The sequence below is a fragment of the Arachis hypogaea genome, chromosome 20, assembly GCF_003086295.3.
Source record: "Arachis hypogaea cultivar Tifrunner chromosome 20, arahy.Tifrunner.gnm2.J5K5, whole genome shotgun sequence".
NCBI classification, from domain to species: domain Eukaryota; kingdom Viridiplantae; phylum Streptophyta; class Magnoliopsida; order Fabales; family Fabaceae; genus Arachis; species Arachis hypogaea.
In genome coordinates this window covers 54,688,661-54,701,080 of record NC_092055.1, presented here as the reverse complement: position 1 = coordinate 54,701,080, position 12,420 = coordinate 54,688,661, and the positions used below count along the sequence as shown (strand labels likewise).

Below are 12,420 nucleotides of genomic sequence, written 5' to 3'. Positions count from 1 at the left end.
CCCGGAGGCTATTGGCATTCCAAGCAATGGTGGAGATTTTTGGACAAATTTAAACATAAGCCGCCATAGCAGGAAGCTCCTCCAATGTCCAACTTAAGGACTTTAACTAAAAGTGCTAGGTGGGAGACAACCCACCATGGTATGATCGTTCCTTTGCAATTTTAATTTTATTTTGTTTTGTTTGTTTTTTAATTTTATTTTTATTTTATTAAACCTGGAATCATACATAGCATTCACATTAAGCATTGCATCCTGCATTTCAGTTCAAAAAAAAAAAAGGGATGCATGACGTGACCGCATGCCCCATGCGATCGCGTCATATGGCGAAAACACTATCCACGCGACCGCGTCATCGACGCGGCCGCGTGACCTGGAGATCGGCATAAATATCCAACGTCCAGAAAGTTAGGCTGGAATCATGTGGCCCTTGTGCGTTTTGCACAAATTGGCCCACGCGATCGCATGCCCCATGCGATCGCGTCACTTGCACAAAACCAATCCCACGCGACCGCGTGAGCGACGCGATTGCGTCGCATGGATTGCACAACACCCTAGGACGAGACAGAGAGTTGCGCTGAAATGACGCTGGAGTCGTGCGTCTAGCACAAATTCCAGCGACGCGATCGCGTCACCCCCTCTCCTACCCCTCTCACGCGATCGCGCGACCTACGCGATCGCGTCACCCCCATTATCACCCCCACCACGCAACCGCGTCCCCCACGCGATCGCATGGATTTGAAAATATAACCCCCTCAGCCACGCTAACCTTATCAGTCGCGCAGGCCCCCCAATCCTCTTTTCTCTCTCTTCCTCCTCTTCTCTCAACCACCACCCAGCCACCATTGCCGCCGCCCTGACCACCACCCAGTCGCCGCCGCCGTCCAGACGCCGCCGCCACCTGTCACCCCTTCTTCCCTCCCCTTCTTTCTTCTTCTTCCTTCCTCTCTTCCCCCCCTCTCCGCCACTGCCCTCCCCGAACCACCACCTCACACCACCGCAACCAACCCAGTCGCGCCCCCTCCGCCACCCACACGCAACCTCCTCCCTTTCTCTATCAATTACCCTAAACCCTATCCCCATTACCCCCTTCTCCACTGCCACCTCAGCCGCCACCGCGCCGCCGTACCCCTCCACCGCGCCGGACGCCGCCGCAGCCACCACCCAGCCGCTTTCTTACCCCGTTCTACTCCTCATGCCTACCAGGTTCCGATGAACGCCGCCTTTCTGTCCTTCGCAGTTATTTTACAATTTTTTTTTTCTATTTCTGTTCATAATTAGGATAGATAGATATGCATGCTGTAGTGGATTTTTAGGTTGTTAGGTAGCTTAGGCTGTGGTTAGTGGATCTAGGTTTGTTTACTTGCACTGTTCATGCTTCTGTTTTATCAAAACTGCAATTCTGCTGTTCCTGTGACCTTGTTCATATGCTGTGATTTCCTGCATTTGCTGCTTGTTACTCTGAATTTTCCTGTTTCTATTAATTATAGGTAACTGCAGCAAGTTTTTTTTAATTCATATGAACTGCCTTGTTTGCTGTTTACTTTCCGGGACAATCCAATTTTAGCCAGAATGCTGCCCAAATTTTTTGTGAATTGTTTTCATTCATGTTTTGGTTTGGCAATCTAAACTCTATTGTCCTCTGCATTACCCAAACCATTTCATGAATGCTATGGCAGACTTTCTTATCCTCTTTGATTTCCTAGTTTATAAACTGCATCTGTGATATTCTGATTCCAATTCTTGCTTTCTTTATATCTCTTTGAATCAACATCACCCTGTTTTTCTTGTTAGGTTTTGAGTTATTTTTAGTTATAATTGTGAATCCTTGTTACATGGACTATTTTCTTTATGCCACTTACTGACTCACTAATTTTAATTTACTAACTTCTTTTTCAAATTCTAACCATACTAACCTTTTCAAAATCTCTTTTCTGATTTTTTTTTACTTTCCTCTAACTTTCTAACCATGGCATGATGACAATTTTTCTATTTAACTTGAATTCTGATACATTTTGGATTGTAAATTCTTCCTTTCCAAATTTTAAACTACTAAACAATCCTTAATGCACATTTACTTGACTCATTTACCTCATTCTAATTCTCCTTTGCCGCTTTGAGTTTTCTTTGTTTAATTGCCTATTTGCTTTCCTATTTTTATCCATATCCTAGTTTCCCATTTTTCAGGATGTCTGCCTCACAGAGGAAAGGAAAAGGCAAGGCTACTGGAAAGCGCAAGAGAGGAGATTCCTCCCAGTCCATCATTGCCCTCATGCATGATTCCTCATGGCGGGAGAAGAACTTTACACAGCAGGAAAAAGCTAACCAGCTGCTCCCTGCAAATGATTCAATAAAATTTGCAAACCGATACTGCTAGATGAAGTATCCGGCTTTTGCAAACTCCAGAAATCTATACCTGGAGAGAACTCTGAAGATTCCAGAAGCACTCCAGCAGTACACCACTGAGCAAATCAAGCAAAGAAGCTGGTTCTTTCTGGAGAGAACACTGACAGAGATCAATGCATCTTGGGTCCGGGAATTCTACTACAACTACTACATCACCACCCTAGATGCAGTGAACCTGAGAGGAAAGAAGATTCTGGTCACTGAAGAGGCCATAGAGGACATTCTCCGGCTCCCAGCCAAGTCCGATCAGCCTGATGGTTATTCAAAGGCTGAGGAGGACATGCGCCTGATGCAGTTTGATTGGGATGCTGTAAAGGCACGGATAGCTCTCGACCCGACTGTTTCTTGGGAGATGGGTCAGGACACCACCATGCCTAGACGGATCAAGGGGGCGTACTTAAATGATGAAGCTCGGTTATGGCATCAGATCTTGAGCAACTATGTCATGCCGAGTACTCATGAGACGGAGATCCCAGCTGCTATGATCACCCTCCTATGGTGTGTCATGGAGGGTAAAGACCTTTATCTGCCACGCTTTATCCGGCATTATATGGCCAGGGTCCACGTCCGAGGCACCCTCCCTTTTTCGTATCTGGTTACACAGCTAGGCCGTCGAGCTGACGTGCCATGGAAGGATGCCGATGAGAGACCACCAGCAGCGGACTGCCGGAAGATCATTCCTCACAGCAGGAACTTCCTAGCTTTGGGCTACAGACCACCACCCTTCACTGCTACTGATGAGACAGCCCCACCGTCTGCTGGACCCTCTTCATCCACGGCTGTCCCTGCTGCCCCTGCTGCCACCATCACACCTCCACTTGCCTCTGAGCCCGTATACCGCCTTGTGCACCGCCTATTCCGACAGCTTGATCAGATGGAGCGCCGTAACCGGCGCCGGTATGAGAGATTGGAGCATCGCAGCCAGCGATGCTATTCGCATCTGAAGCTGATGATCCGACAGGGTGGTGACATCCCCTCCGAGCCCGACATACCATCAGAGCCATCAGAGGAAGAGGAGGATGAGCACGAGGAGGAGACTCACTTCCAGGAGGAGACCCATCAGGAGGTTATGCATCAGATCGAGGCTGCAGATCCGGAGATTCCGATTCAGTCAGCACCACCTCTACAGCAGCCAGACTCTCAGCCCACCACCACCACAGAGCCTCCAGCTACCATCCCTACCAGTGATGACACCCCTTCACACCCGGCTTGACTGAGCATCAGGGACGAGGCTTCATTTTAAGTGTGGGGAGGTCGCCATCTCTGGCGTTTTATTTTGGTGAACCACTACATCTCTTTTTTCTTTTATTTTGGATATTTTTCTGTATTTTTCTTTTTACTTTTATTTTCTGAGTACTTATACATTGCTGTTTTTATGTATTTTTACTCTATTTCTGCATTTTGCATTTTTAGTTCATATTTTTAGTTATTTAGTTTAGTTTGCAATTCTGACTTATTAGTGGATTAATTAGTATAGTTTACCCTTTTTAGCATAAGATAGAATAGTTAAATTGAAAAAATATAAAAAGGAAGTAAGCTAGGAAATTGAACATAACAAATTTAAATCCATAAACCTTGTATATATAGCATTACATCATATAGTTAAGTTGACAACATTTCATCAAGGAGGAACATCAAAACTTTAAAGGCTACCCTAAATAATTTTTTTATGAGAATAATGGGAATATTTAACTAAACCTGTATAACATATATAAATGATATATGATGCTTGAGTTAGAGAACACACAGCCTGTGAGTCTTGAGCTTAATTGTATGGTTGCATTCAAACCATAATTTCATTCCTGTGTGTTTCGCTTCTTTTTATTCTGATGTTCTTTACTTTGCTTTAATCTATATGTCCAATTATAGAATATAGAATATATATACATACCAAAAAGAATGATTGAGGCCATCATTTGATTTTAGCTCACTTACCCCAAAATAACCTACCTTTCACATCACCCTTGTTAGCCCCCCTTGAGCCTTTAAAATCCCTTTTATTCTATTTAGCCACACTACTAGCCTTAAGTAGAAAAACAAAATAAAATCCCAAGTTGAATCCTTGGTTAGCTTAAGATAGAAAATTTTGAATAGATTATAATGTGCGGAACCTATTGGGAACATGGATGATAGAAACAAAAGGTAGAAAAGCTGAAAGAAATAAAATAAAATTTGGATAGCATGCTCATGAGAAGTCAAAGTGATTCAATTACCATATGCATTAAAAAAAAGTTAGTTATTTTTCAGCATTTAATAAAAGGGGATACAAAAGAATTCCCCAATGCAAAATAAAAGGATTGCACATGGGATAAAAATAAAGTGGGATAATATGGGAAATTTGGTAAAGAAATTTGTTCTACTAAATATGTATGTTAGGTGAGATCTTAGTCTAATTAAGGATTCACTTATTAGCTCACTTAGCCTTATACATATATCCTTACCTTTACCTTGGCCCCATTACAACCTTAATTAAAGACCTCATGACTTTTGGTATGACTATACTCTATAATTGTTGATTGGTTAGATGAAGAACAAAGTTATAGAAAGTAAGAATAAAAAGAAAAGTAGAGTGGATAAACCCAATAAACACTGAGTGACTAGAGGGTAAACACAAAATCCAGTGAGGGTTCAATAACTCATCAACATATATCTGTGCTTAATTTACTAATTGTTTTGCAAGTTTGTACAATATTTTTATTTCCCATCTCATTTGCTAAAATGCTTTATTATTTAAGGGTTGGCTATATATATATATATATATATGACTCCTTGAGAATGTAAATTAATTTGACTACATGTAAGCTTTATATATGAGTGGATAAGTTGGAATTGCATGACTCATTTAGGTAGATGCATTTAAAATAGATTGCATTGCATAACATTCCACCACTTTAACCTTACCTTACTCTTTACCTTGGATTAAGCATGAGGACATGCTATTGTTTAAGTGTGGGGAGGTTGATAAACCCATATTTTATGATATATTTTGTGCTTAATTTAAGTGATTTATTCAATCCTTCACCCACTTATTCATATTAATTGCATGGTTTTACTTTCCCTTCCTTATTATGTGATGTTTGTGAAAAACATGTTTCCTATGCTTTAATATTAATTATTTTAATTACCTTTATTTCCATTCGATGCCGTGATTAGTGTATTGAGTAGTTTCAGATCTTCTAAGGTAGGAATGACTTAAAGGATGAAAAGGAAACATACAAAAATGGAAGGAAAGCACAAAACGGAGCTTCTAAAGAAACTGGCATCCACGCGATCGCATGGACGAAGCGATCGCGTGCCAAGCGCGAATCAGCAGCGACGCGGCCGCATGACTGACGCGACTGCTCGCCTTAAGCAGAACGCACAGGACGCGGTCCCATGACTGACGTGACCGCGTGGCAAGAAAAGCTCCGAATGATGCGACCGCATGACCCACTCGGACGCGTGACAGAGGCCACGTATCAAAATTTACAGAATACGCCCCCAGCGATTTCTGAAGCCCTTTTGGCCCAGATCCAAGTACAGAACACACAGATTAGAGGTTATAAAGTGGGAGAATGCATCCATTCAAAGAGAGCTCGCATTTTTTACTATTTTCCATGATTTAGATTTAGTTTGAGAGAGGTTCTCTCCTCTCTCTCTCTTAGGATTAGGATTTAGGACTTCTCTTAGTTTTTAAGAGTGACTCTCGATCCAGGTTTAATATTTACTTTAATTCATGTTTCTATGCTACTTTTACTTTAATGCTTTTATTTGTATCTACAAATATTGCCCAATTGGCTTATGAATTATTCCATGTTACAGATTATTATTTGAATTAATGATTATTCGAGGTATTTCAGTTATTGATTGCTTTCTCTTTAATTTGTGTTACCATTGCTTTCCATCTAAGGACATTTTTATTCCAGCAATTTTACTTTTTCCCCTTTTGGTCTTGGTTAAGAAATCAGTAACTCAACAGTTATCAAACTCAACATAACTGATAATCGCTATCTTGCTAATTGAACTGAACTTCAATAATCCTAACTTTTTCTTAGGAAAGAAATAGGATTGGAAGGTCACACTAATTAGTCCCTTGACTTTCCTTTGCTCTAGCAAAGGTTAACTAAGTGGAATTTAGATTCAACTTTCATTATTGTTGAGAGAGATAACTAAGTTGGACTTCCAATTTCTCTTACCTTACCAGAAGTTTGCTTTACAGTATTTATTTATTTTAATTGCCATCTACTTTACTTGTCATTTAAATCACTTGCTTCTCACCTTCTAAACCCCGATTACAACCATTATAGCCAACAATAAGAACATACTTCCTTGCAGTTCCTTGAGAAGACGACCCGAGGTTTGAATACTCGGTTAACAATTTTTAAGGGGTTTGTTACTTGTGACAACCAAAATGTTTGTATGAAAGGACTTTTGAAGGTTTAGAAACTATACTTGCAACGAGGATTTATCCGCAAATTTCTAGACCACGCAAAAGTTCTCTCATCAATCGTCGTATGGGGTCATGTCGGGAGCTTTAAAATCCTTCGGAACTTTAGCTTTCATGATTTCTTTGGTGAAGGGATCTTGATCTTTGGGGGAGTTGTCCTCGTGACCGGGCTGAATGGTTTTGGTTTTTAGGTCGACTTCGAGTTTTAGGAGCTTGTCCTCTAACTCTCGACGTCACCTAGTTTCTTTTCGGAGGTTTCTTTCGGCGTCCTGTTCGGGCTGCTTAATCCAATTTTGTTGTTCTCAGAGGGCTTCTAAAATTTCTGTATTTGGAGAATGATTTTCTCCATTTTGCTGAGATGTATCTTTGGGTGTGGTGTCTGCGTTCTTGTACGGTGTCCTATTTTCCAAATCAGAGTTGTGATCGTTGTCAATGTCGTCTGCTAGGATGATGGGATAACTTTCAGGTTCCCCAGCAACAACGCCAATGTTCCGAGGGTTACCTGAAATTGAAGGTCGATCTCGGATGAGATCTGCGGTGGTAGCCGGAGTTGTCGTGTCTGACTTGTTGGATCTGGTGGAGCTGGAGATGCTGTTGATCCTTCGTCACCGGAGGGTGGTGGTACCTGCAAGAGACTCCGGTGCTTAAGTTAGCATGGGCTTTAAGCAGGTTTTTAGTAGAATCAGAGTATGAGTTATACCTGGGTGCTCCAGTGTATTTATAGTATTGTAGGACCTTTCTTGATAAGATAAGTTAGTTATCTTATCTTTTATCTTTAAGTGAGGTCATCTTATCTTCTGGGGAACTGCCTTTATCTTTCTAGGCTTTAACTGCCTTTAGATTGGGCTGTGTCCCTTCATTTGGGCCTGTCTGGGCCCTTCTGGCGATTTGGCCGAACTCTTTAAGAAGAGGTCGGGGAATCCAAACTTGAAGAGGTGGGTCGACTTGTCTTTAATTAGCCCGGGTTGTACAGCTTGACCCAGGGCATGAACAGAAAACGGATATTTATAAAACCAACCACATCAACAACCAAACCAAGGAAGAAACTACCAACCCTACCTACCACCTCATTGGAAACCACCTCAACCCAACCAATCACAAGCACCACAAATTACCTATCCTTCCCCTCCCTCCAATCAAGACGAGACACTCCGGTCGATACTCCAAGGGCAAAAAGAAGTCCAAAACATACTTACCTCAAGCCTTACAGGCCTCTCTTCTACCCTCCATGCCCTCATTGCTCGCATGGAGCCACCTTCTACCTCCACTCCTCAAGCTCCAAATTCTAGTGCCATACCCTCTCAACCTCTACCCAACCCCAAGGGTGGCATCAACGACATTACCTTGAGGTTCGAAACTTAATTGAAAGAGAGAAGTCCAAAGGCACCTAGCTCAATGATAGTTGCTCAAGAAGAGGATGTGGTTAAGATAGAAGAAATTGAAGAGGTGGATGAAGCACATGAGGTAGTTGAAGATGAAGTCCCTCAACCAAGAAGTGAAACCTCTAGAGATGAGCAAGTCTTGGAGGAAGTGGCTCAATCAATTCCATTTCCTACATTGGCAAAAAATACTAAGAAGTGTGTAGAACATGACCCCAAAATGGTGGAAATGTTCAAGAAAGTCGAGGTAACAATCCCTCTCTTTGATGCTATCGATCAAGTACCTAAATATTCAAAGTTTCTTAAGGATTTGTATGTGAACAAAGATAGAATCCATGAGCTAGAAACTATTCCATTGGGGAGTTCTATTTCGGCTTTGATGGGAGCAATACCGGAAAAGTGTGGTGATCCGGGCCCTTGCTTAGTCTCTTGTACCATAGATGGAGTTTAATTCATCGATTGTATGTACGACCTTGGTGCATGCGTTAGCATTATGCCTCTTTCCATTTATCATATATTAAAGCTCCCACTGTTGAAGCAGTTGGCAGCTAGGTTTGTCTTGGCGGACAAGAGCATAATAACTGTGATGGATATTGCGGAAGATGTGTTGGTAAACATAAAGGGGTTGGTATTTCCAATTGATTTTCATATCCTTGAGATGCCACCTAGTGAATCCGAAAGGACATCATCTATCCTACTTGGAAGGCCATTTTTAAGGACCTCTAGATTCAAATTAGATGTCTATTCGGGAATTTATTCTTTTGAAATCGACGGAAGAGTTGTTAGCTTTAGCCTTAAAGAGGCCATGAGACACCCAACGGAAAATCATTCCATATTCCGGTGTGACTTAATTGACAACATTGTGGCCGAAGTGCATTGTGCAAATATTGAGGAGAAGATTGAAGAATCAAGTGTGGGGACCCCCATGAATGCGAATAAAACATCATACCCCATCCGAATCAACTGGAAGTTCAAATGCCAAGTCAAGAACCATATGTAGAGTTGAAATCACTACTGTCCCATCTAAAATATGCCTACGTTGATGAAGCTCACAAATTTCCGGTAATTATTGCAAGGGAACCCACTCCTTAACAAGAAGGGAAGTTACTTGATGTTTTGAGGAGGAACAAAAGAGCAATAGGACAGAGCTTGGCAGATCTAGTGGGCATAAGCCCCCAAGTGTGTGAGCACCGAATCTTCTTAGAAGAAGGAGCTAGACCCGTTCGGCAACCTCAAAGGTGATTGAATCCTACCATTCTAGAGGTTGTTAAGAAGGAGGTAACCTGGTTACTAGAGGCGGACATCATTTACCCTATTTCAGATAGTGAATGGGTAAGTCCCGTCCAAGTTGTATCAAAAATGTCTGAGGTGACCACAATCAAGAATGAGAGCGGAGAGCTTATAGCTACGAGGGTGCAAAACTCTTGGAGGGTATGTATCGACTACCGGGGTTTGAACACGGCCACTAGGAAGGATAACTTTCCGCTACCATTTATCGATCAAATGCTAGATCGATTATCTGGTAAACCTTATTATTGTTTTCTAGATGGCTATTTGGGGTATTTTCAAATCCACATTGCTTTAGAGGATCAAGAAAAAATAACATTCACGTGCCGCTTTGGAACTTATGCCTACAAGCGTATGCCATTTGGCCTATGCAATGCACCGGCAACTTTCCAAAGGTGCATGATGAGCATATTTGCGGATTTTCTAGAGCAATGCATGGAGGTATTCATGGATGACTTCACAGTCTATGGGGATTCTTTTGATCAATGCTTGGATAACCTTGCAAAAGTGTTGGAAAGATGTACTAAATCGAACCTTGTCCTAAATTTTGAGAAGTGTCATTTTATGGTTAGACAAGGTATCGTTTTAGGACATATTGTTTCCAAAGATGGTATTTCTGTGGATCCGGCAAAGATCAATGTTATATCTAGCTTGCCTTACCCCTCCTCCGAGAGGGAAGTCCGTTCGTTCCTTAGACACGCAAGTTTTTACCGAAGATTTATAAAGGACTTTAGTAAAGTAGCATTGCCTTTATTTCAATTGTTGCAAAAAGATGTTGAATTTGATCTAAGCAAAGAATGCATGGAGGCTTTTGACAAACTCAAAGTGGCATTGACTCAAGCTCCCATCGTGCGAGGGCCGGATTGGAGTCTGCCATTCGAAATAATATGTGATGCCTCAAACTTTGCCGTGGGAGCTGTGCTAGAATAGCGCGAGGGTAAGAATCCGTATGTCATAGCCTTTGCATCAAAATGGAGCCCAATCCAACTACACTACCACCGAGAAAGAACTATTGGCAATTGTTTTCGCTTTGGATAAACTCCCAGCATATCTACTTGGTTCTAAGGTGGTAGTGTACTCGGATCATGGAGCGTTAAAGTATTTGTTGGCTAAAAAGGAATCCAAACCGAGATTGATTAGTTGGGTTTTATTATTGCAAGAATTTGACTTGGAAATCAAAGATGAGTGGTTCTCAAAACCTAGTGGCGGATCACTTAAGTTGCATTGAACACACCAAGAGCGATACCACTCCTATTAATGATTCTTTCCCCCTTGAGGGCTTACAAGCGATCTCGGAAGCCATTCCTTGGTATGCACCGATAGCCAATTACTTGGTATCCCGCACCTTTCCTCTTAATCTCTCCAAACATCAAAAGGATAAGCTAAAAAGTGAATCCAAATACTATGTATGGAATGACCCATACCTTTAAAGATGTGGAGCGGATCAAGTAATTCGAAGGTGCATTTCACAAACCAAATTCCACTCAATCTTGGAAGCTTGCCACTCCTCTAAGGGAGGAGGCCATTATGGACCTCAAAGGACGGCAAGGAAAATCGTAGATTATGGATTTTGGTGGCCAACCCTCCTCAAGGACTCTTCTCTTTTTTTAAATCTTGCTCTCAATGTTTTCGATTTGGTAATATCTCCAAGAAGGATGAAATATCCCAACAAACCATGCTATTTTGTCAGATTTTTTATGAGTGGGGTATCGACTTCATGGGGCCATTCCCAAATTCTAATGGTTTTCTCTACATTTTACTAGCCGTGGATTATGTGTCCAAATAGGTGGAAGCGATACCCACCCGGACAGACAATGCTAATGTGGTCCTTTCTTTTGTGAGAAATAACATAATTTGTAGATTTAGGTCGCCACGAGCAATCGTGAGCGACCAAGGCTCACATTTTTGCAATAAGAGAATGGAAGGACTCATGAAGAAATATGGCATCATACATAAAGTAGCTATGGCCTATCACCCCCAAACGAACGGCCAAGCTGAGGTTTCCAATCGGGAGATTAAACGCATATTAGAAAAAATTATGAAGCCTCATCGGAAAGATTGGAGTGCTAAACTCACCGATGCACTATGGGCCTACCGAACGACGTACAAGACACCAATTGGCATGAGTCCCTTTCGGTTGGTCTATGGCAAAGCTTGCCACTTACCGGTGGAGATAGAGCACAAAGTATATTGGGCCGTCAAGGAGTGCAACTCAAGTTTGGGAGGGGCCGGAATTGAGAGAAAGCTACAACTTGTAGAATTGGAGTGTTTACAGTTAGAAGCATATGCAAACTCTAGACTTTACAGGAAAAGGATGAAAGTCGTGCATGATAAGACCATAAGAGGAAAAGAATTTAGAGCCGGCGATCATGTCCTCCTCTACAATTCAAGATTAAGATGGATGTCCGGGAAGCTAAGGTCAAGATGGGAAAGACCTTATGTAGTAGAAAAAGTAGAGCCATACGGAATCTATCATTTGCGCCATCCTTCAAGCTCCGACATTTTCAAGGTTAATGGGCATCGTCTAAAGCTGTATCTTGGTGAAAATATGAAAAGCAACAAGGAGATAGAGGTGTTCCTTTTGGAAGATGCACCTAATGGCAACAAGAATTGAGCTAATGACCATCCAACTTAAGGACGTTAAACAAAAGTGCTAGGTGGGAGACACCCCACCATGGTGAGATCTACCATTTTCCTCCTTTTGTATATACTCTTGAACTCTTGCTTGATTTGGTGATTGCTTAGCTTTTAAGTTTGCTTCGATATACTTTCTTGTGCTAGTTGTGACACTCATGAAGCTTTGCATGTTTGAGTATTATATAGAGTTTTAGGGTGTTTTTGTACCCTTTTGACATGCTTGCATACTGAATTCTTGATCAAAATGCATTTCTTTATGTCTATGAAAAAAAGAGGGCAGGTGCGTGT

General features: G+C 41.8%; 1 protein-coding gene across 1 annotated transcript; it reads left to right on the top strand.

Annotated features, from left to right (window-relative positions):
• Positions 1-11,458: 11,458 nt before the first annotated feature.
• LOC112785867 (uncharacterized) lies at positions 11,459-12,109 on the top strand. The gene has a single exon (XM_025829289.1). It carries the CDS (start codon positions 11,459-11,461, stop codon positions 12,107-12,109), a length of 651 nt encoding a protein of 216 aa, XP_025685074.1.
• The last annotated feature ends 311 nt before the right edge of the window (positions 12,110-12,420 follow it).